The sequence below is a fragment of the Taurulus bubalis genome, assembly GCF_910589615.1.
Source record: "Taurulus bubalis genome assembly, chromosome: 4".
Taxonomy (NCBI): Eukaryota; Metazoa; Chordata; class Actinopteri; order Perciformes; family Cottidae; genus Taurulus; species Taurulus bubalis.
In genome coordinates, this window is record NC_136592.1 from 11,879,423 (window position 1) to 11,906,104 (window position 26,682).

General features: G+C 38.3%; 1 protein-coding gene across 1 annotated transcript; it reads right to left on the bottom strand.

Annotated features, from left to right (window-relative positions):
* Nucleotides 1–11,780: 11,780 nt before the first annotated feature.
* On the bottom strand, nt 11,781–20,102 carry dhodh (dihydroorotate dehydrogenase; the record flags this gene model as incomplete). Its single annotated transcript, XM_079217375.1, has 9 exons — nt 11,781–13,064; nt 13,786–13,945; nt 14,041–14,194; nt 14,743–14,856; nt 15,726–15,913; nt 16,426–16,508; nt 17,831–18,030; nt 18,120–18,332; nt 20,085–20,102. The coding sequence occupies 9 exons, from the start codon at nt 20,100–20,102 to the stop codon at nt 12,938–12,940; spliced, it is 1,257 nt and encodes a 418-aa protein (XP_079073501.1). The 3' UTR covers nt 11,781–12,937.
* Nucleotides 20,103–26,682: the final 6,580 nt, after the last annotated feature.

Sequence of the window (26,682 nt, forward strand, 5' to 3'; positions counted from 1 at the left end):
TTTAACAAAAAGTAAAGGTTTATTTCCCATCCTACCAGCAAGGTAACGTCCAAACAACAAAGTATCAAAAACAAGGTCCAGTTAGAAAACATAAAACATCCCAGAGGAGAAAGTGGGTAATCAACCAAACAAAACTCAACACTGGTGAATCCAGGCTACGAGGTCCTCTCCTTTGTCGTTCTCCTCCAGGGGCTTGTGGATTCACCTTCCGCTTGTCCTTTCTCCTTCCCAGGTGCTCTCTTTTAAGTCCTCCAGCCCTGCCTCAATCAGGTGCCTTAAGCAGCTGCAGCTGGGTGAGCGGTGAGGCAGGCTGGGAGATGTAGTTCTTCCACTGGCGGCCATTTTGTAGCGCCCCTCCACTACCTGTCCCCTTGTGATGCCACAATATATATATATATAGGAAAGCTTTGACATGTTAGGGAAATATGCTTAATCACTTTCTTTCTGAGAAGAAACATCTGCACGGTAAATATGTAGCTGGAGCCTCTAACCAAAGGTAATAAAATCTGCCTACCAGCACATCTAAAGCTCACCGTTGAACACTTATCTCCTCTAATAAAAATGAAAGTGTTCCAACAACAACTTGAGTTTTTACAAGAAGTTATGTTGTGAACTATTTTTTGGTTGTATTTTTCATAACCTTTTAGTTTCTACACTTTGTAAACTGTACAGATTAAACAAACGAGAAGTAGTGTGCTAAAAAGTTGTTTGTTACTTTCGGACAAAGCCAAGGCAGCTTGCCCTTTCCAGTCTTCATGCTAAGCTAGCTATTTCCTGGCTCGAGCTTCATATTTAAGATATGCCCATGAGAGTTGTCTCATCTAACTCTCCACAAGAGCATGTCCCATACTGTCAAACTATTCCTTAAATTTAAATGTAAACTCCGTATGAGATTAACAAAAATAGGTAATTCAAACATACAAGTAATTCAACTGTTTAACTTAGAATTGTAAATGGAAGACAAGTTTAAAATATTTAAAAATATTTTCCTTGCACATTTTCTTTCGACAACCTGTCACCTTCCTCTATTGTCAAACCTCTTTTCTGAAGCTTTACATCATAGGGCTTTTATGTGCTTTTCAATAACTTCAGGAACCAAACCAACTGTACTGTATCTCTTGGGTCCTATTCCTCATACGTGGTTCAACAAAGTCGATCAAATGTCCTATTATCCATCTTAAATTACCGAGATGATTGACGTCAGGATATGTCGGTTTCTCTAAGGCTGATCCACCCTCAAACAGTCTTGTTAATTCGAACAAAACATCAGTCATCTGGATAATTGCGCGTGCACGCTCCTCTTCAAAAAGGGAGCATAGTTGAGCACAGATTCCAGGATCTTTAAACGCTACAATGGCAAATAAACTCAAAGGAACAGCCTCTTATTTCTCATCTGACAAGCAGGAGATGATCATGAACGCATATGAGGAAGTCAAGACCATATAATCATGGCAAAGTCTAATGCTGTGAATGCAACATAACACCGCCCTGCTGTGAGACATAAGCATCGCAAAATATCCAGACAAGTTAAATGCGTCAGTGTTGGGAAAATGTATCAGCCAATTTTAAGTGCCTCATCACCCAAATCAATCAGATTATATGTATTTAAATGTGACTGCTGGCAGTAGTATACAAATTAATATATACTTATGAGGATATATGTACTGTATGCGCGTATGTATCATGTACTATATATATGTGTGTATATACATGTATGTGTAGATTACCATATAACTAGGAGTTTGAATATGTGTATGAGCGGATCAGTATGTATGTATTATTCATAATCAGAAATTCAATCAATTGAAGCAGTGAAAAGAAATTGTGTATGAGTCTCTGTATTCTCATCATGAGTCCACCTTAATAAGTTTCTACAATTATGATATGTATGGTGTTCTAATAACACTGTCGTATAATTATGAGTGCTTTCAACACATCCATAAGTTTCTTAAGCACTAAATAAACATTACGAACAGCACGTCATGCAGGGGCTTTCCAGATGTTCTACCACTCGCAAAAAAGCGCAAAGCTGTGATCCAGTCTGCATACAGTATGTGAGACTGTAAATGCTCGGCTGGGTGTGTGGTGTTCAATGTACGGCTTCAGAAGGTCTCGTAAATAAATTATTCCTTGTCGGCAGAATCGAAAGCAAACTTGCTTCGTGGAACTGAAAAGCCTGACCTGCGTCATCTTAGTTAATATTTTGTTTCGGCAGTGGTGGAGTTGTCAATTATTCAATTACAAGGGATGTTGATGTGTTTATTAGTCTTGGTCCCTCTTTGGAATAATGTGGGTTACAATTATTTTGCTTTAGGAAACAGTTAATAACATAGACTCTGTTTATTTTTGAGCATTTAACTTCAATCGATGGTGATAATAATCTGCCTCAAATATCAGAAATGCACTTTATTTGTTACTATGTGAGCTATTTGCATAAAGTCCCATGTCAGATAATGGTAATTTTGTACTAGTTTTATTTTTAGCGTTTTATAATATTGGGTATTTTTGTCGAACTAAATGTGAAGAAAAAAAGATCTGCGTATTCTTATTTTTTTTTCTTGTTATAAATTGCTCTAAATTGTTTGCAGATTAATTATATGAATCAAAAAGTGTTCCAATAATTAAACTAGAAAGGTGCACTGAATAGCGTGCAGATCTCCACCAGTGTGTCAACAACAACAACGGCCACTGCTGAATTCTGTGATAAGATGAATACAACTAAACTAACTCCTCGCCTAGACACATAATCCAAATTAAAAACCAAGCAGCGATGAATGCAGGCAATCTACTTAAAGTCATCATACGTCCTTAAATCTAATGTTAATAGGTCATGTACAAATGTGAGACTTTTTTTCTAGTTCAAAAATCTGCCACAATCATGGAAAAGTTTCAAATCTACAGCTTTCTAATCATCATTGGCTCCGTGTAAGAAAACATGATTATATTGTGCCGGTATTGAATAACTGTACAGAATTGTATCAATAGTGCGTATTTCATTAGTGGTGATTGCATCAGATTTGGTAATAATAAATGTGTTTGGGAACATTTCATTTGTGAGTTTAATGGGGTTCAGTGTGACAGTAATGCACTCTCACTGCTGTAATATTCACAACCTCAGCAGTTACACAACCTTCTGTAAAACAACCTCATCATTTCTGCATTTACTCTAGAGTATTATTGGCTTCATCCCAATGGGATTAGATTGGCCATGTTATGTAATGAGAAGAAAGGAGCTACAGTAACACCAGGATACCTGCAGACCCAGCTAACTGCTAATGCCGGCAGCGATGTGACAACAGTGTACTCAACCTCTCATCCCAACATAAAATGAATGATCTGACTGTTCATGTGACCGAGATTAAGAGTGAGAAAGAGAAGAGTGTCAGAAGGAGAGCCAATGAACAGAGACAATGAACGAGAGAGAATAAATCATGGATCCTTATATGAATGAATGTAACCAATAGTCATTTATACATCCAATATCATTATTTTTTCCATTTTCATATGAACAGCCTGATATGTACTTACAGTGCAGACTCACTAATGACAATGACTACATTATATCCTTACATTAAATGAATAGTCCTATCAGTCATGTTCTTTGAGCCTGGTGTTACATCTTTGGAAGGCTGACAGGCTGACAACATTGTCCACTGTCCAAAATACTTTCATACACGGTTGCTGTGACAGGAGACTTCTCACATAAGGTGGAACATTTTCTGCAGGGAGGTGGCAACTTCCAAGATATACCTTGTTGTAAACCTACTCCATGTGCACTAGGGATTTGTGGTCAAGTATAAAAGTAACTTTGTAGTTGTTTGTTTGTATTATTTATTCTAGCCCCTATCTCCCACTTCTCAATAAAAATGGATGCTATAATTACATTACATTTCATTTAGCTGATGCTTTTATCCAAAGCGACTTACAATAAGTGCAATTCGACCATGAGTAAAAACTCAGAACAACAAGAATAAAAGAAAGTACATTTTCTTCAATAAAGTTAAACCACAAAGTGCTATTAGTAAGTGCCATTTAAGTGCTACTAAAGTGCTACTACGGCGCTACCTTCCAGATTCAAGGTGTAGTCAAGGTGTAGTAATATAATGATATAGTATATAATACTTTTTTTCTATTAAAGTTTTTCTGTTTTTACCTCATGCATCATTCTGTCATACATGTCACCAGGTCTATTTTCCGATAAACAGGTAATTCAGAATTCACTTCACTGTCTTTTTATCACTTTCTGAGCTCTGAATGGTCGGGTTAATAGTTACATTACTACGTTCCCTATAATGACAAGGGCTTGTTAGATTTACCTACCTCCAGGCCCAAATTAAAGATCGCATATCTCATTTTCTGGTTCATACTTGTGTTTTGGGGTTCGACGAGAACATGTTTAACATGATTTAATACATATCTGTATTCATCCTCTGTCTGAAACACTCCGTTTTAGGCCCGTCTCTTTCAGCGCCCCACCTGAAAAAGCCAGTCTGCTCTGATTGGCTTACGAGAAAAGTATGACGCACCTTAGCAAAAGTAGTTCTCAAGGTGTGGCTGGAAAGACTCAGATAGGTGGCAGTATATTACAATGAGCCTGCATGTGACATAGAAAGGGGAGCCACATCTGAATGGCTTGTTGATTCACATAATCTGATCAAACTGGGTTATATATATATACACACATATATTAACATGGTGTTCCAACCCAGTTAATCACTCACAAAGCCACTATAGAAAGCTGCTTTTCATAATGAATGTACTTAAATGTACGTAAAATTACAGTTAATATAATGCCATGTGTAACAGCTTGTGACTGAACACATTTATGAGAATTTTAGGGAAAGGTTTTGTTGTGTAGGGAGGATTCAAAAAGGAAGATACAAATGTAGTCCCTTAACAATTTGCTATAGACAGACAGTAAAGACTAATTTGCCAGTAAACAAATATCATGAAGATGGTTATTTGTTAGTCAGAATCATTTAAATGTGGTCAAATGTCTGGGGATAGTGTGCTTGAGCTCAAGCTATTGAAGAGACTAGCTGCTTTGAGGAGCATAACAATGAACTGAAATTAGTTGAAGGTGGAAGTTCAGGGTTCCGGTATTCTGATTTTTAGGGTTACAGGAGGGCAGCCTTGTTTTCTATATTAGACAGACTCTGTATCTTTATAGTTACACCACAACACATCACACAGACACACATGCACACTAGTGCCGCCAGAAAGAGACATTGTAGACTATAGGTCAGAGCACTTTGGAGCCCCAGCAAGGTTATGAATTGTTGTCTGTCCTATATCTTTTTTATCCTCTCTAGTTTCATTGTTCTAATGCATTTTTAATTGTCTCTCTAAGCACTTAAGGCAAGAGATGTGTGTCAGAACCAATAAAGCACAGGGACCACCTGTGGCTGGTGTCTGTTTTTGGCTCAACAGAGGAAAGGGCAAAGGCAGAGATGGCTGGGAGGGGTGATAGGGAGGGCTGGGTTTAGGAGTGATGCTGTTTTTTCCTCCACAGAGAAACAACACGCTACGTCCACTCCAGGTTCACAGGAGTCTCTAATAATACAATAATATGTAAGATGATACTGAAAAACAGGAAATACGTTCATCTCTTCATCTTTCCCAAACTTATCCCCGCACTACTTCTATAAAATGTAGTTTTTCCTCTGACAATTAAAGCAAATGATTAGGAATGACAAGAGGGATAGTTATCTTATTGTGCACTTTATTTTACAACTATAAGCAGAGAAACTGTGTTTAAAATAGTGGACTCATAACATATTGGCTAAACTAAAAATGTTCTCTTTGGGGATGATAAAAAAATGATTTGGAAAGGAAGAATTATGTTGTATGTAATATATCTAAGAAGCAGACAGCTTGATGTGCCCAGTTGAGATCTGGTATACCACTGAATGTTGAAAATGGACATTATGTCAGAGTAGAATAATCCAATCTTAATTATAAAAAAATATTTTGAATGGGAAGCAAGCAACAAATTGTTGAGTAAGATGAAAACAGAAATTCAGTTTTTTTTTTTTTAAGTCTTGGTAACAAAGTGAGTGAGCTAAAGTACTTTGAGAAAGCCGAAGAGATAATGAATAAAAGCCCTTTATCACTCTAAAATGTAGGTTTACAGAGCATTAGATTTCCTAAATTCAATAAAGGACATGCAGTAAAGTGCAGTAGAGAACCCCATAAATCAAAGGCAAGAGCAGAGCTTTTAAAGAGAAGGAAATACAATCAAACTATCTGTACACTGTGGAGAACCTCTGTTGTTTATTATCTTTTGATTCAGTGCAGTAACTCTGAATAACCATGTGATCACACTCTGTAAAACAACCATTATTTAATTTAGGAAACACACATCTTAACCACAATATCTCTGTTGCTGATGTTTTTCCACGGAGACGCTATGTGAGTTGAAATCTTTGTCTCGTTATCCTGTAGATTGCTTTCTGTCACCTCATAGAAAGTTCATATCTTCTAGAAAAGAGAAGCTCCTTTGAGAGTCCAGAAACACCAGCTCCATCGCCGGCCGGCCGTCCTGCTCGGTCCCACACCTCGCAGATATGTCAGCTAGATTATTCAGTGTGGCCCAAGTGACGCCACCTGCCCAGCACACCAAGCCACAGATGAGTGCAGACCGCTGGTCTGGTGTCAGGTCTACGTAGAGTATCTGCTGATGTGACCCTCTATGAGCATCCACCTGTGCAGTTCATCCAGAGGCTCCTCAGTAAACTCAGTATTGCACTTAACTTGAGTGGTCCTGTCACTGCAGCTTGTCCTCAGACAGAGAGGTTCCTCTGTAATATTTATCACAGGGGTTTTACTGGGTTTGAGGAAGGTGGTATAATAATACAACAGCTATTGCTCTTGACATCATCCAGCAAGAGGCACAAAACAAACTTAGATTAGTTTCATCAGTCTGTTACATCCATCCAAACTGATAATGAATTCATTATTAAACACTACATTACAATATAGACTAGATAAAGCCCCATCCTGCTTACGAATTAAACTTTGTTTTGTATCTTCTATTAGTGTAAAGTATCAATAAAGTAATGCATAATAACAATCAAACAATAACAACAAAGTAATGTGTTTTTTCGACGGAGTATAACAGGCTTTGCTTCTTATGTATATATGTGCGTATTTAATGTATGTATATGGCTGGGTTAAACTTTTAAGGGGCTGTAGAGCAACTACTTCTAAGGTCGAATGATGGTTATCTCTGATGCCTTTCCGTTTGCTTGGGCTAATAAGAGCTGAAGTCCCATGTGGCTTTACTGCATGGCTGAGAGTGAGTGGGTGTTTGCCACTCTTTGCAGTAGGAGTTGCATAAAACCTAAAACAATGTTTTAGTGAAACCGTAATATTTGGGAAGCGTCTGAAGTAGGACCTTTGCACTTTTGCCTTGATACATACAGCTTATGGTGTACAGTTAATTTCCTTCCCTTTTTCCTTCCTTCTATATGTACTTATTTATATCCTGCCATAATTTCTTTCTCTACATCCTTCTTTCCTAGCTATTCTTTCTTATTTACTTTTTTCCATCTTCATTTCTGTCTTTATTTTTCTTGTATTCTTCCTTTCCTTCCTTCCTGTATCAATCCCCTGCCTCCTTTGTGTTTTAGATGTAAACACACTCCCATCAGTGGTAATTGGTTTGGGCACCTTCGTGTGTCATTTATGTCTCTGTCTGCCTCTATCGCACCTGTGACTTCCTGTAGCCAGAGGCTTCTCAGACTTTCACAGTCTGCAGAAGGACAAATGTCTGTATTCTTCAGTCAAAATACACTACAGACATGTTCTCGTAATGCATTAAGGCTTTTTTCATTATTCCTATACAAAAAGGTCAGATGTAATGACGCTTTTTTCTTATTTTTGTCTATTCTTTTACATTATTTGATATGAAAGCTATGTTTTCGGTACTTGTGACGTGGCTGCATTGGGGAAACTAGTCATGTTGGTGCCTCTCAGCTCTTATTTGCATGACGTGCAGTGATGTATGAAAGACAAAGAGGGTGTGGTAACACTGGTGTTGAGTGCATGCGGTCAAATGGTCTCCTCTAATAGTGTCCGTGCCTCCACCACAAAGGATATATGAAATTTGACGAGGCTCGTTGTGTTAAAAATTGTGCTTTGTTTTGTTATATTTTAAGGATATTTTTTAATTGACTAAGCATAAAGAATGAAACGTATAATAAGTTAACAATTGTTTTAAAAAACACCTGCAGGTATGAAAAACAGGAACTTAATGAGAGCCACTAACTCATTTGAATTTAGACTGCTCTGCAATTTAGAGTCCAACAAAAAAAAAAATACTGCCAGAGGCTATTGCTAAAGCAGATACAATTCTGAAGCCTAGTACAGACAGCAAATATACATTAAGATGTGATATTTATATATTCATATGAAAAATGTTGACTCAGTGGCCGTGGATGGAGGTCAAAACATGTGTATCAGGTACTTTTTATAGACTGGTATATAAATTATTGACATTAAATTATTGTGCATACATATACACATTGACCACTATCCTTAAAATGGCCTCAAAATGATTGTGAATATTACAGATAATAGTTAATCAATATAAATAAGCACAGTAACCATTACCCTTTGAGGGTATTCATTCCCCCCACATAATTAACAATTAATATATTTGTTTATGTATTTATAGTTCTTCAACCAATTGTATTTTACTAAGTTCATTCCCAGCAAGAAAAATGCAATACAATCATCCAAATAACATGAAATCACAATCAGGAAAAACATTTCTGCCTATTTGGTTGACCAGACTTGCAGCCGTCATGCCTCCTTATGGTGAACAAACACTTCAGACACCACCTGCTGCACTCCAAGTTACACAATCATGTCTCCTTGACATCAGCCTGACTGTTTTACCCATTTTTCATAATTTCACAAGATTAGTCAAGGACCCGCCTTCATTCAACGGCATGACATTTCAACGTGTCCCTGGTCTATACGCTAAATGCCATTTTAGAGTAAATTGGTATAAGTGCTGTGGAAGATTGGATGCTACTAACGATGAGGAGTCTGGTAAGTGGTAATGTTTGCTCTACTATGAGATGAAGTGCTACCATCTGTTATCCTTGATGAACAGCGTCACAACGTTCAGCACACAGAAACTCAAGATCTTTAAAAGCAGCTATATTTAACTTTCAGCACATTAGCAGCATACAACTATTGGCTATGTAAATATATAGTGGAGTAATATGTCTACCTGAGCAGTATCGCTGTGCCTCTGTGTGTGTTTCTTCTTCTCTTAAGAGCTTCTCCTTGCTTTGTTGACATATCCGGGCCGGCCTCGTATGCTTTTAGTGCATATGTGCGTCTAAATAAGGCGCTATAAAAAATACACATGCACTGCACTGTATATAGTAGAAGAAAACCGAAAGATCAGCCTCGACAAAATGTTCAATCCCAACAGTTTGCACACAAGAAGCTCCTTTGGCAACTTTTTTTGCCAACTTTATTTAGAGTCAAAGCGGATACATCTGTATCCCTTGAGCAGTTTTTTTTTTCTTCCCTCACAGATTTGGTTTGACTCAGTCTATCTGGTAATTGTCTGTGAACGGCCCTTTTCAGGTGAATCAACAGGTTTTCAATGAGATTTAAGTCGGCATAAGTGTCTGCAGGGCTTTCATGTTTATGCTCTGAAGTTATTCCAGTGTATTCCATTTGTGTCACGGTCCTGTCAGAATTTTGTATTGATCTTAAATCGTTGGCGGTTTAATGCAGGTTTCCTCTCAACAGTTTCCATACATTTGTCTTAATTCACTGTTGCATCGACTCTTACAAAGCCTCCCCATAGAATGATGCCAGCATTGACACGATTCACACTGAATTGGTTTTGATGGCGACACGCTGAGCTCGGCTTTCCACTAACTTGTTGTCTCTTGCTCTATGAACAGTCTTTTCACTGATTCCAGGCTGTTGTATGCCTTTTTTCTGGGGTTGCTTCCTTCCTTTAACATATAAAGGTTTTGGTAATCTCATGTTTTATTCATATCTATAATTAGGTCTGCTCATGTCCCAACATTGTATAGAGCTACACCTATTGACAACCAACAAATTATGTTTGGTAAGGATGTATGTAACTCAACTCAGGCTGTCAGATTTTCATTTCAATACATTGTACATGTAACAGAAATGTGAAAAAAAAAAAACCCTGTGTTAAAACTTTTAGTTGATAATGATTATCTAGATGAATGATAGAAATGATAAATAAATAACTTTTCAAATCAGGCTCACGAGCAGTAAAACCAGGGAAATGTACATAAAACTTTTTGTGGCTATAACAAAAAGTAATAGTAGTTAAGTCGATACAATGCATCATTGTTTTATCTATGTATTTATCTTGTTTTTCGGGGTTCATGTTTTAACTGTATTACTTGTTGACTTAATGCTTATATTGTTTTGTCTTTTTGTCTTGTTTTTCCTGTGATTTTGTGCATTTCTATTCCAGGCATATATATATATATATATATATATATATATATATATATATATATATATATATATATATATATATTATTATACATACATATTATACATATTATACATTATTTAAAATTAAATAAAAAATGTGACTAAATATTTTACAAACAAAGTGAAATATTTAAACAAAGTAAAGGCCTGATAGGGTTAGATGCCTTAAGGGCACTCACAGGACGTGTCATATTATTATACATGTTTATCAAAAACAGTTTGACAAATGGCCATCGCCATCATCCTCATGCCTCCTTTTCCTCAAGCCGATGAAATATTCAATAACATGCTGATTAGCACCAGGGAGGGATTTATACCCTCCCTGGGTTCCGCACTGGTGATCATATCAAACGAACAGTTTGAATTGATCACCTCTGGGAGCAGAGTGATTTAGCTTTTTTAGGCAATGTGAAGAAAACCATGTCAACATTGTTTTGGTGACATGTTTTGCAAACAGATCTTACAGCAGCAGAATGTGTGCTTTATGTTCATTCCCTGTCGTCTCTCCCTTTGCAGTTAAACAACTAATTCCCTCCTCTTAGCCCTCCCTCACACCACTGTGTACGATAGAATAACAACGCTTGCACTCTGACCCTGTGAATACATGCATAATGGTAGAAATAAGAGATACATATTTGGGTATACTTCTTCCTAGATGATCTACAACCATCACAGACTTTCCTTTTCCTTGTAGCCTTCAGATTGTATCAAAGCAGGGTACGAATCGCATCTCTAAGACAGACAAATGCTGCCTCCTATATATAATCAATGTCATATGAGGAAACTGAGCAAATAACTGGCAATCAGGTTTTAAATTGTGCTTGTCTGGAAGCCAGGCCTCGCCTCTTCCCCACTGTGACACCACATATGGGATACAAGCCAGTCTGGACTTGGCTTCAGGGAGAGGAAGGACAGGAGCTAGCCGGCAGCCCACAGCTGATCCCTTGCAGTGTAACTGCCTTTACTCTCTAAGCAACGCTGTTTGTTCTGGGATTAGCAGGCGTTGTTGTGATCGGCTATGACAGCATCTGAATGTGTGCCGATGAGCGAAGAAAACCCCAAGGATAAAAATAAAAGAAACGGCCTTCACCACTATTTGGAAGGCCTCAATACCCACAGCTAGTGACAACAGTGGGGAGTGAGAGTTTAGCTGATTGAAGAGGACTTGAAGGGCTTTCTCTATAGCTCACAGGAATACATAGCAAAGTAGCAGAAAATATTTCTCTGTAATTGTTGAAAAAAAGAAAAACTACTGCAGCTTTTGCACAATGTAACCTTGTTTTTATTAAAGTTGTACCTCAAAGCGCATTTTCCATTCTGTATGAATCATTCACCTCAACACGTGTTGTTCTCCACATACACACGGGAACAAAACTGATTGTGCTGAAATCTAAAGGACGGCACACTGTACAAGTACATTCAGATTTAAGTACATTATTCCAAACCGGCAGAATGTGGATCTCTCCAAAAAAGGTACACATGTCTTTCACGAGCTTCAAGGTCTTTTGTTGCAGGAAGAAAAGGATGGTTCAAACAGCTTGACCCTCACCAAAGTGTAGTGATAATCTCACAGGACAGTCACATGATAACTCAAGGATTCCAAACAGGAAATGCACTACAATTATTCCTCTGAGAAGCATTAAAGTGTAAATCTTATCCTCATCTGACCAACAGATTTTGAGATATGTCAACGTACAAGTGAAAATGTCAGTCTGAAGGTGGAAATACATTAGATCGAGGAGTGACCATAGAGCGCTAGTGTGGTTCATCCTCTGGAGTCCATGGAAACACAGAAGCTCTCGTGACTCATTTCCGTCAAAACACTTAAAGTGATAATTCAGTATTAAAAAAATAATAAAAAATTAATAAGCACCATAATAGTAGTTTGATTCCAGCTGTGGATCTTTCAGACTGGAACAAATATTACTTAAATACAGTTTTATGAGGGAAATCTAGTGTTTCTCAGTTGCCAGGGATGGGACTTTCTTATGTTTGTGCAAATAGCCTATTATTAGATGGGACCTCTGTATTCCTAAACAGAGATTTCAATTCACTATATAATCCAAATAACATCATGTCAGATTATTTTCTCAATAGTTTGTATATGTGTGTGAGGTTAGTTGGTTTACACTTTGGTGTCAGTATGCACTTGACAAACACTTGTTGCTGTTACACTGTAACAAGGGATGAACGTCTGAAATAGATACAAACACACCTCAGTTTCTTAATACAACATCAACGATTTCATTACCAACTTCACCATAATGTTCAAGTAAAGATTTGATTACAGAAAATATAAAAAGCTACCTGATCGGACTATATTTCCTCCTGAAATCAAGGCAGACGGCTGGACATTCGCAATAATTCAGGATTCACCACAGTTCCGGAAACGTTGAGGATAATCTGGCCTGATTGGAGGACATGGCAGCTACAGGTTCTGCGTGTGTACATTGACATTTACCATCTCTTTCAGCGGGCTCTGCTCATAAGGCGACTTGTCTGCTCCCCTGTGATCTGCTCCAACGGCCTCCGATACACTGCTGAAACCTTGTTCTCTGCAAAAACAAAAAATCAAGTTTATACAGGAGAGAATTTATTGTGTGTGGAGAATTAAAGGACATTTTTCCACAGTTAAAAGACAAAGAAATTGATGTACAAGAGTAATGCTCACATAGTTGCACCATCATTCCTGCCAAATACATGACTCATACATGAGTAGGCTGATGCATGAACTCAAGAGTCAACGACACTGGAGGATAAATATGACTTATTATGGGCTCGTATGCAAAGCTAGGGCTATCATCTACATCAGGTATGATAGCTCAAAGTAATTGCTGAGATCTAGGAACCTGGCAACGACGCTAAAAAGAAGACACAATGCACAAGCCAACAACTTAGTCAGGTTATCTGAACCCATTGATTTAGAGGCAAAACCAAAAGTGAGTGAACTGAAATGTCTGTAATGTTAAAAAATCCCGTACAACTACAGAATTTGTAACATATTTTTGGAAATAACGTTACCATTACTTTAATTTTCTCAAACAATTTTGGATGACCTGGTAAACGTCATCGTTTCTGTGGGTTGGCCTGCTGACCTTTAAGCACTACATTCACAGATTTCAGCAGCTCACTTAGTGAGTAAAGTGTTATTTCCTAAAAGAATAAAATGTACCTTTAATTACTAAGAACCACTCCAAACATCCTTCCACTTATAACGATTTACTCTGACTTTATAAAAAGGAAAAACCTTTACGTTTTATTCACAGTGATACTCACTTAAGAAGCTGTTCCAATTCTCGCTTGATTTTCGTCACTACGGGCGGACCCTGGTACGTCAAAGCTGTGTAAAGCTGAACCAGTGACGCACCGGCACGGATCTTATCCATGGCATCCTGCCCACTGGCCACACCACCAATTCCAACGATGAGTACTTTACCTAAAAAGATTATATCACAAGTATATTTCATGTGTACTTTCTTCAAACTCAGGTGATCGGAAACGGACACAAAATGTTGGTGTGTAAATAAGTACCTTTAGTGAGGTTGTACATCTCTCTCACAGTGCTAGTAGAGAGGTCTTTGAGAGGCTGGCCACTCAGACCACCGACCTCAGACTTATTTGAATCCTGAAGCGTTTCTGGTCTGGACACTGTGGTGTTAGTCACCATTAAACCATCCACTCCCAGCTGCAAACACCAAGGAGGGAGTTACACAGATGTGCCTGCATCTTCAGGAGCAGAACTGATGTCATGTAGGCGACTATGCATGAAGACCTCTAATGTGAAATGTACTGTGACAACAAAAGAGAGACAGAGTGCTGTTGAAATGTAGCTTTTCCCTTCTTAATCGCTCTTCCATTAAGGTTTTTAACAAATTATACTGCATTCCTTGTCTGTAAAAGTGTCCTTCAAATAAACTAAGCAAGCATATGGACTAAACCAATCAGATGAGACGTGATGAATGTAGTCAAATAACACTTACGGTAATATTCAAGATGTACACTATAAAAGCAGAATGTGTAAACCTGAAATGTTTAATTGAAATGATAAACTAGTCCATGAACACAAGAAACACAATCCTATTGGAATTAAAGCTGCACATGCTCATAAATGTAAAACTCAGCAAAGATTAAACATGGAAATATTATTATTTGATTACAATGACATTTAGTGAAGAGCATTAAGAGAAAAAAATCAAACACACAGTTGGGAAATAAAAAGACATAACTTCAAACCTCAGTGACGACATCAGCAATGTCTTGTTTGTCCTGGGAGGTGAGGTCAGGAGCGATCTTTACCAGGACGGGTAGTTTGCGTTCTCCCTGCAGCGCATTACGCTCCTTCAACACCTGAGCAGATTGTATAAGAAAGTACGTACATCAGGTAAGGGGGCAGAGAGAGCTACTACTAGACAGAAACAGTACACCCGACAGAAACCTGGTGTACTGGGCTGTACGAGCCAAAGACTCAGGAATGAGAAGGGTTGAACACTCAGCCTTTGACTTGATGGATGACGGGCTCCACAACAAAAATACAGAATAGCAACGTTGTTGAGAGAGAAGTTTAACACCAGGTTGAAGCTGGAATGCATTCCCTTGACAAATTAAGATAATGTATTTTAAGCCTAACGATGGGTGTAATCCTGTAACAGGTACAACACCTGTGGAAACTAGCTATTTGCTAAAACGATTAAAATCGTCTTGCTTTTACTTCACTCAGTGTCATACCTAAACCTCAGAGTCTACTGCTAATTAAAATCACCTGAAAGTTGATTTAGTGTTAAGTTAATCTTAAAAATCAGCAAAAAAGAAAGAAAGCAGTATTGCTGACTTTTTGATTGTTTTTTTAGAGAGTTCATTCTTGTTTTCAATAAGGGTCTAGTTGTGCTAATTTGGCTCCAGAATATTGTCTTGTTATGTTCATTTATGCCAATGAGATTCAAGTTGTCTGCTGAATAAAATAATTTGCCTTTGTGATTGATTAGTCTATTAGTAACACTAAGGCTTGCTCTTTTCTCTGTCAAGTAATTTAAGACATTTTTATGATTTAAGATTTACGATCTGATTTACGATTTTTGTGACATTATTTCACTTATTATTGTTTTTCTTTTTGAGGGGGAAAGGGTTCGCACTAAGGCCAAATTATGAAGTTTCATGGTTTTTTTTTATCACTGTTGGGTCCCAACCCAGTGATTTAGTGAACATTTGTACAGTCTTACCTTATGTAGGAGTTGGCGGAGCTCAGCCTTCCCCTGTAGGTCCCGAAGACCTGGCGTATTGGGGCTGCTGACGTTGACCACCAGGTAGTCAGCCAGCGGGCCCAGCACTCTCACCCCCTCCAAGTAATCCGCCCCTGCGTCCTGGGACAGCTTGTTCTTCCCCAGGTTGATGCCCAGGGGGAGGCCAGCTATAAACACAGACACAGGCACGCAAGCAAATGCAAATGCAAATACAAACACACACACACACACACACACACACACACACACACACACACACACACACACACACACACACACACACACACACACACACACACACACACACACACACACGGAAAGTTCAGACAAGCACAAACGCAGGCTGCATCATCAAACACATGACTCAACTGGGGCAGAGGCTGCTGATGAGCTAAATAGGCTGGAAGCAGGTATGGATCAGACACAAATGAAATGTAAGACAAGGACAGGCCAAGGTTGTTCAAATGGAATAGAAAAGTCTATTTAACCACATACCTAAGTTAGTATGTGGCTTCTCTGTTACAAACTTACATTAACTAGTCAAGTAAAGAAAACAGAATATATTCATATCAGAATGATTGTAGTAATAAAATGGAATATAACTTCAATTTTTAAAAAGGGAAAACAAAAAGCCGGATGAAAAATGTCCCACTGCAATCAGAAGTCACTGCCTGCTAACCTTCACTTTGCTGTCGCTGTGCGTCTCTTCTGGCCTCGAGCCTCTGTTGAGCTTCTGCCAAACCACAGCTGTTGAATCCATATCTGGTTAGGAGCACACACACATTCTGTAACTCCAGTTTTTACACTTTCCTTTCAGTGATAATTCATTGACAAACTAATTTAATCCCCTTTAGGGCTTAAAATATACTTCAATGTTGCGTGTTGAGAAATTTGGTCAAAAGCAAGTAGAACAGTAAACTGTGTGATTGGGTCTACGTGGGGATGAAATGCCTCCCATAGAGACACTCTGCACATTGAAGATGTTGGATTATTACTCATGGGGCATCATATTTTTCTTTGCCTGTGTGCTTACAACCATGGATGAAGTCTCAAGATAAAAGCAAGTTATTAGAATGAGACATTTCTTGTTATAAAATACAAATGTTATCGTTTTCGCAACACACACATAGTTATAGTGAAGAATCTGAAGGTGGGTTTACTCATATTTCTTGGTATATCTATCTACATGATGCTGTATGAATGAAATAGTGCAATTTGTCGGCGAGACGAATCTTTACTGTACATACTAATTAGGAAAATGAAGCACCATCTCAAGAGTATATTGTGGAAATACTGGGAATGCTTTGTACATTATATCTAACTAGGTGAGCCTCAGAGTGAACCTCGATACTACAACCTTACTCAAAGACATCTACAGAATATGGAAACATTTTAATCAGATTGTTATAGGTATGTTGCAGTGACTCATAAATATAAATTATCATAAATTACCAATTTCACTCTGTATAATTAAAGAGAGAAACAAAATCAGGAAAGAGCTGGTAAATAAAAGATGTCCTTCATTTGGCTCATTCAATACGGTGTTGCAAATTAAAGCTGCAAAGAAAACGTAAACCCATGAACTCTTATTCATAAACAGCTTTAGAAATGTTTATCCTTTGGTAGCAAAGCTGTAGGAAGCACAACCTCTTAAAGATACTGAGCGACGTGAGAACAATATACACCGACATTACTCTCCCCTGCGCTTGTTTTCTGTCTTAAAGATTTTAACAAACTAAGACTAGTATGACTCATTTACTGTTATATAAACTAAATAAACTCTTTGTGACATGATGCATAAAAAAAGTTATTTACCTACAGAACACGATCGATAAAAAGAAGAGAAAAAGTCATGAATTTCTCAATAAAGCAAGTAACTCCGAATCTACGTCCGAAGTAAGTCCGAATCTACCTGATCCACTGAGCAAAAGTGTACAGTACCTAATAAACAGCTGAGTGTTTCCTAATATAAAAAAAAAAATACTATGACATTGATTTCAACCATGTTCCCCAGCCTAACACGTTGTTGTGTACATTCAGTTGGGCAAACCATTTACATTGTCTATTCCGTATAAAAAACGTACCTGTTAATGATTGCATGATCTGTAGTGAGTCGAAACACACGTGGTTTGGGGTTCCCCTCCTGAGGTTTGGGAGTGATTGTGCCCACTTCAACAAAGCCAAAACCCACCTTGTACAACCCGTCTACGGCCTCTCCGTGCTTGTCAAAGCCCGCCGCAATCCCAATAGGGTTTCTAAACTTTAATCCCAGGACGTTCACTTCCTGTAGATGCATAGAAACAGAACAAAGTCTTAAGGTGCCTTTGATCGAGGGGGAAATATTGGGAGCAGAAAGTGAGGTCATGCGCTTACCAATGATGCAGGGTCCTGGTAGCGGTTCAGAGGAACCAGACCCAGACCAATCATCTTTACTGCCAACACATGCCCCATCTCTGCTCCCACAATCCTCTGCAGCAGGGGCATCAGCTGATTGGTATAGAAACGCTCATCTCCAACTGCAGTGAGGTAGGAGGCAAAGAGAAGGCTACCTGAGCCAATGATCTTCACTGCATCTTTTAACTGCTTCTGTTGACAAGAGCATGAAAAAAAGACATTATATACATTAAAATATACATTAAAAAAATGTCTTCAGAAAGACTCGCAGCAGAGATTAATTACTGTGAATAGACCAAAAACTTGTTTGCATTAAAATAATTTACAGAATAACCTGATTTTGTATACGTGTTTTGTTAAAAAGGTCTATTGGAGGGACTTTGCTGGTGCTTAAATCTGCAATAACTGATTTTTTGGGCCACGTCAGAAGAAAAGATGACAAACAACCACGACTCCAGTCACAATAAGCCTATCAATGGACCGTGAGAAGAGAGAATTTGCGCGTAAATGAATGTTCCTGGTCATTTCCACATCACCTTGTTCTAGGGTAAGGTATAGGTAAAGCAGCCATTTAGAAGAGATATACATAAATCTCTCCTTTGTTTTATGCACGTGTTGTTGAAAACATACACTCATGTAAAATACTTTATAAATTAAACCAAATAGACACATTTAGGCAGAGTTAAAAAATCTTTCATTTTTTTTCCCCTCTCACCAGTAAATTAAACAGATTGTACACTAGCCTTTCATATTAGATTCCCTCGTGTGGCTCAAAGGTGTAGTGCAGATATAAATGTTTAATAGAAGATTGGGGAAGAAATTCAGCAAATGTATTCGGTGACTAGTAATAAAATCTGCTTTGACTAATAGACGGTGGTGAACCACAGTTTTGGGAGGTAATTCTCTCTACTAACAATCTGTTTAATAGTAATAATCATTCAGAATAATTGAAGACACCAGTGTGGATGGAAGAAGTCTGGACAAGGACTTTTAATTGTATTCACAGTCAGTGTTTTGGACTCAACATCTGGACAAAACAGATTACTGTAAATGTGCATGGCGAATTGGCACATGTATAGTTTGTGATGTGTACTACCACTCAGTAAAGTGGGTAAAGAATGTATGGAACTGATGTTAACAGAATAACTTTCAATAAATTCTCCCTGAAAACCAGTATCCCTTTAAAAGACTAGTAGTCATATGTTAATTAATCTTAGTCTTAACCATGTGAATGCCTAAAAACTAAATCAGACGTTCAGGAAAAGCCAGACAAAGAGCAAAAGCTGCAAGTTATCTTGAAATTAGAAAACTTATTGAACACATACTTATTAACACATATCGATATGCAGTGTAGGAAGTACCTTCATCTTTAACGATACATCAGAATGTATCAGTTGATTCTTATTCTGTATTAATAATCTGAATCTACAAAATAACTAGTAACTAATGTTATCACATAAATGTTGTGAAACAAAAAGGATATTCACTTCCAAAATGTAGTAAAGTAGAAGTGTAGAGCAGCAAAAGATGGAAACACTCAAGTACCTCAACAGTATTAAAGTATTAGAGTACAATACTTAAATTCATTACATTGCACCAGTGTTGATAGAAGTAGGCGAACGTTACTCTTTGGAGGAGACTATGACTTTAGTTACATTGCCAACACGTTGCATTATCTTAAACATATAAGCCAACACATCTGTCTTTGAGCAGCTGTCTACAACAGAGGGCAAACAGAGCTAATAGCAAAGACAACACGCATGTGTTTCCGTCTGCAAAAAGGCAGCAAAGCAAACCTCCAGCGTTTCCTGGTTTAACGTGACTCTCAGGCGGAGCAACCGAGCTAGCAAACAGGAACTACCACAGCCAGTTTCATGACGTAGGTTAAAACGATCTCATTATACAAACAAACAGGGATATTACATGCATTGCCTCTGAAAATACCTTCAGATGTCCCGCCATGGACGCAGTTATGTCATTGCATTAAAGGGCATTGGATGGATTTCCTAACATGTTACACAAACACACGCGGCAGCAGCTTCCTCCGCGTTGTCTCGCGATACTTCAATCCTGGGTTCTGTGAAAAGTGGAGCGAGAGAGGAGATGCGTGCATGTCGGCCAAGGGCCATTCAAGTCAGGGTGCTTCTCAAGAGGCAATATGATGGCAGTGAATATTAAGGGTGATTTAGGAGGATACAATATTTGTTTTGGAGAAATCCTTATTATGTTACAAATGATCAAAATAAATCCTACGGTGTGTTTTTCATGTTAAGTTGAAGCGTGTCCTTGGTCATCATGGGAAGTTCAGCTTGTTTGACCTCTAGCGATAGCAACTTCACTTTGCATCTTGTTTGAGTGTCTGCAGTGATTTTCCTAGCGTAATGAGAACCCATGCAGAGCATTTTCCTTAGAAAAATCTCTGATTTACATGTGACAGACGAAGTGATCTTGCTCAGCTCCAGCCACAGTTCCCGCAGTATGTGCTTCATCTCTTTACATTATAAGAGCTATGGGCATGTTACTCCGAGCCTCTGTCTTTTTGTGGATTTCAGTTGGATTTCTATCTTTACTGGAAAAGTCTGAGGCCCTTACAGGCAAGGACGCACGGTGTGAATTTGTTTTCAGAGATGTCTGTTTTGAGTTTGTTAGGGGATCTGAAACCTGGTCCCAAGCCAGGAGTAGCTGTGAAAAGCAAGGATGGGAGCTCCTGAAGGTGATGAACAGCGTGATCAAATTATTCTTGAAGAACACCAACAGAGGAGGAAACACCAGCAATGTATCCTGGTGGCTGGGAGAGGGGGTCCAGGGGCAAAACACGGTACCCATCATAAGTGAGTTAAACACACACACACACACACACACACACACACACACACACACACACACTCACTGCATTTCTCTTTTGGGTAATTTTCTTTATTCTGTTTTTTAATTGTAATCCTTGAAATCAAGTAGTGTCTGTTTGAGACCTCCTGCCACAGGATTTACATGCAGAGTGATGGTCTTAACTGCATCGTGAAATTACAGAACAAATAATTTAGATTATGAAAGTTGTCTGATATTGTTCAAAGCATCTGTCACTTGACTTGAGGTAAGTTTGACTGAAAGATATTGACCCCTCGTCCTTGAGCTTGTCACTTTGAGTACTTACATCATTACAGCATTCACACTTGTAACGTGTTTGAATCTATTCAAACACTTTACAAGAAATGCTAGAAATTAGGCCATTAACAAAAAATGTACGAGCAAAAATGTTGATAATTGATGAATCAGGGTATTCAGCTTCCAGCTTCTAAAATATAAGAATGAGCAGAATTTTGTTATTCTGTATTATATAACGAAAAATAAATACATTTTAGGGTCGTCGGTTCGACCGCACACTGGGCTCTGACAAACTGTAGCTGATGTGCCATTTTCCACTATAATTGACAAGCCTGAATTCCTGAGAGATTAATTGATAGTTGCTGCTCTAAATGTTTTTGTCTTTACTGAGTAAGGTAATGCAATTGTAACTCAAACAATGTCCAAAAAAAATTAAGCACTTCTAATATGTGTGTGTTTATGTACACCCACTTTTTTTTTTTGCAAAACAGAAAAGGCCGACATTTCACAGAACTACTGCACGTACATGAAGCTGGATCCTCTTCAGCTCCTAACATCTGACTGTAACCAGAGACGAGGCTTCCTCTGCACCCACAGTATGCATCAACAGCTTCCTAATCACTGGTTTAACTTTGTTGCCTTTTCCTTTGTTTCCTTCTTCTCTCTAAACAACTGAGTTTATTAGTTTTCTTTTTTTATATCACTTTATATGTAATATGCAGATTGTTAAAAGTGTCATTCATGTTTTAAAGATGTATCCAAGTCTTCGTCAAACACAAAGGTAAGATACACATTACACACTCAGTAAAACGCCATATGAACATCCAGACTCACATGTTGCTTTTTTTTTACATTTTCTTTGCAGAACACAATGGTGTCCAGTCTTGCAACCAGATCTCGTAAATTGGATTAAAACATTAAGATCAAATCAATTCATTCAACAATCAAAGTTGGGGATAGAACAGCCATGCAACTGAGTTTGTTTTTCTTTCTCTGTACTTCTAAAACACACTTGGATTTCAGGACCCAAAAGGGATGCAACGCTCATGGCTTTGCATATTGCAAACATTAGTAGCCTTCTCCTGGTGAGAGATGCCTTATTTATTTCACATGACCAATGAATCACAAAAGGCATTTAATAGTGATAGCAGTAAATTAGACATCAAAGTTCACAAGTGCTGTTTTTCTGAGACAGGAAGCAGATAAAGAACTACTGCGGATGGAAACCTCAGTAGGGAAGCCAACAGACAAGAGCAGGGTGGGTACCTTTACTCTAGAAAGTGTGTATAATATTATTGGTGTTGTTGCATTAATCACCTTTTTAATGCTGAGAGTATGTCATGGCACATTAAATGAAAGTCTGTTTTCACGTTCACAGGACGAATTCATTAAATATGTGTTGTATGGAACAAAACAACTGACTCCAGCATTTGCTATGGAAAACAACGACATCATCAGTCACATCATCAACTGTAGCAACGGCATCCTCCTTCTCTCAATGAATAAATGTGACATCATGGATAATCCGAACCCTAAAGTATGTACTGCACTAAACACATTTTGTTGTCATTATGCTGTTACAATCGGGTGATGTTGATTTTACTTCCCTCTCCAGTCTTTGTTTGAGGATATCTTGGAGATCTTTCGAACAATCTCACTGCTGTTTGGTGATGGAAACACAGACACATTCGTCATCAGGCACTCAATAGGCACCCTCTATCAGACCAGGCAAGTATTTTTTTTTCAGAGAATAGCTTACCTGATATTTCTTTCAAACACTTTTGCAACTTTTCTTTAATTTTTAACCATTCATAAATATGTTAGTAAGTATTTTTTATTTTTTTAAACTGCGATTTGCTTTATATTACGTTCAAAATGTTATTTCTCTTCTCCAAGATACACACAAACTGATATCGGCAGCGCAGTGCTCGGTTCAGAAGAATATGGTGAGTACGCCAAACTCCCCTCATATGCAGCACTTGGACCTCAGCTTGGAACATACAACCCAGTCATCGCTCAGGTCTGTGTGGTATCATCATATGTATGTGTGCCTGCAGCTTTATTTTGGTCATCTGCAGCCACTCAATAGATCTTTTCTCCCTCTTAGCTGGCTTCGTTCTCAAGGAATCCCCACCCGTCTAATCACAACATCTCAGGAACTGTTTGCAACGTTGCACTGAGTTATGGAAATAAAAACATAAAGCTGCTCAAACTTACAGAGCCGATACAGGTACAACCAATGGGAGAATTGTGTTCCAAATTGGGGAGAAAAAGTGGTACATATACTGCAACTAAGAATAAAAAAATGTTATTGGGTCATGCATATAAATATATCCACATGGACTTTCAGGGGAAGTTTTCAAATGATACTACACAAAGTCAGAAACTTACATCAATCATATAACAACAATTGAGTATGAGATTTTAAATCCTTCATGTCTAATGCAATTATGCACATTGCTAATTAAGTCAATTCTAAGCAACGCTAGATTTATCACGGTCAATCACACCTTCTTCTCCACTTTTTTGAGACAAATCATCTGCACATATGAATATTTATCTCTTTTTGTTGCCCTTTCTTGGTTAATCGACTCTCTTAGATCATTGTTGTATATACAGTCATGAAAAAACTCACTCTCCCACAGAGCTTACACAATATATTATTATATATTATTATATGTATATATATATATATATATATATATATATATATATATATGTCCTTGAGTTTCATTTGAATAATAATACTAACTTGCTTTCTGGGGTTTCTCCAGATCTTTTTGTCTCGTCCAAATGCTACAATACAGAGGAACGCCACTGTTGTGTTGGAGAAAAACACAAAAGCTCTTACGGCATTTAACGTCTCCGACCCCAATATGACCATCTTCTTTAGCGTGATACCCAGTACTAATGTGTCATTAAATCTGGCTTTGTCAGAAGGATCTCCTCCCAACGATACATATTTCAACGAAACGACCACCTTGAACGAAACAGGTAACTGTCAATACAAGCAGGCACTACTACTGTAAAGTCATTGAGTTTAGACGTCATTTGTAACACTGTGTGGCAATAAGACCACTATGATCAAGATGGGTGTAATAACAACACAAAATAGTAACAGTAACATTCTACCCTGGTTTGCTTTGTGCTCCCACTTCTCTTGTGCATTATTAATATATCGGATAGACTATGCTTTATATGTTTATTGTCTCTTTAATTTTGAAGTCAAATAATGGTTTATTTATGCAACAGGAGGCTATCGTTGGATGATAACCCCAGAGATGTTGAAGCAGACTCCTGGAGTCTGGTATGTTTCCAGCATCCCTAATTCTTGGGAGCCAAACCAGACGCTGGCGATCACTTCCTTTATGAGCAAGTGCTTTTACTGGAACATAGTGAAGGAGACATGGAGCACTGATGGCTGCCAGGTGAGTTTCTGATGACCTTGGTTGTATTCTTTTGACTCTGCATGTACAATGGTGTTGCATATCAGACAGTGATGTGCTGTCTTTGTCTCAGGTGGGGGACAAAAGCACTCCACAGCTAACTCAGTGCCTGTGTAACCACCTCACTCTCTTTGGGAGCTCCTTTTTTGTCATGCCAAACTACGTGGACCTATCTCGCACGTCAGAGTTGTTTGCCACCGTGTCTGAGAACTTTGTGGTTCTGGCACTGGTGTGCACTTTCTTTGGGCTCTACCTGGCCACTCTGCTGTGGGCCTGCTATGCTGACCGCAGAGCACGCTCTAAGGTCAGTCTCTGGAGCGGTGGAGAGTTTGTTTGGAAACTCAACTCTTCATATTCATTCCACTGCCCAAGCACAGCAATGTATGCTGACACAACCATAGTATGCACCATATTTGTTTTATACCATCAGAGGAAGATGACTCTGCTGCAAGACAACCACCCAGGAGCTCAGTACAACTATCTGATCGGTGTCCAAACTGGCCAACGCAAGAATGCTGGGACTACTGCCAATGTAAGAGTCTTCTCTCTTTGACATAATTATTGTTTGTTTCTTATTAATGTTTCTGATAGAGAATTGAAATAACTCATAGAATAATCATTTTACTCAGGGTACCATATATATAGGCTTAAAGTACCATACTGCATGTTTCAGGCTGTTTACAACAAATAGTACATCAGAGTACTTCAGAGACATTGTGAAAAGGATCATTTTAACTTGGTAGCTTCCCTGAAGGACAGGTTCACAATTTTAAAGTATGTCTTGAAACAATAGTAAGGTGTTTTATGAACAATAGCCAGTATGGATGAGAGGAATTATTACTGGAAGCAAAACCTGTTTCAATAGCCTGACTATTGTTTTCAGACTGACTTAAAATTCTGATGAACACCCATCCGAATGGCGGACCCAGCCACTTACAGTAATAGCTACTATATAGCTAGGCAATAAATGAATGTGAATATAGTGAATGGCAAAAATGGAGTTTGATTTCATGAAATTCTTGAGGATCATAACGTTAAAGAATGAAAATGAGTGAAAACCAGCCAAAATGAAAAAATGCAGTCTAAATCTATGGTTTACTTCAGAAAATGGTTGTCAGTTTTGTCTAGTATACACACACAATCTGTTGTAGGCTGGCTAAATTATGACATTATAGTCATGTGGTTCTTAGCACAATCTTGGATCAGGTCAATGATGTGTGAACCCAGTGCTGTTACATCCGTTCGTTGTGCTGTCCTGTAGGTGACATTGAAGCTGATTGGCTTAGAGGGCGAGACTGGAACTCACAACCTCACGGACCCTGACAAGCCTGTGTTTGAGAGAGGAGCTTTTGATATCTTCCTGCTGGCCACACCCTTCCCACTGGGCGAAGTGCGAAACCTCAGACTGCAGCATGACAACTCTGGAGGTCACCCATCATGGTACTAATGAAAACATTTAGTAATACTCCAGATCAGGGCACAGACATACTGAAATGCTTGCTTCCCAAAGATGTGAAAATGTCTAAAAGTCGCATGATTTGTTTAGAAACCAGTATAAATGAAGTTTGCTTGCGTATTATGGTGATATAATTATTTCCTTTTGTTTTGTCCTGTTTTCAAAGTTGCTAAGTGTAGCTTAAATATTATATAACATTTGCATAAAATTACTATGGTAAATGTGTAATGGTGTTTTATATATTCCCGTATATTAAGGTATATAAACAAGGTGACCATTCAAGACCTCCAAACACGACATGTGTTTCACTTCTTTTGTGACTGTTGGCTGAGTTCTGACCATGGAGACAACATGACCAAGAAAACCTTGAATGCTGCAAAGAACAACGAAATTGCCAGCTTCAGGTCAGACCACTTTACACCACTGAAATATACCTACTCAGCTCTGAAGGATTGCTCATTACAGCTGTACTTTTTTCTCTGTCAGGAATATTTTCCAGAGCAGAACATCGACTGGCTTCAGGGATGAGCACATCTGG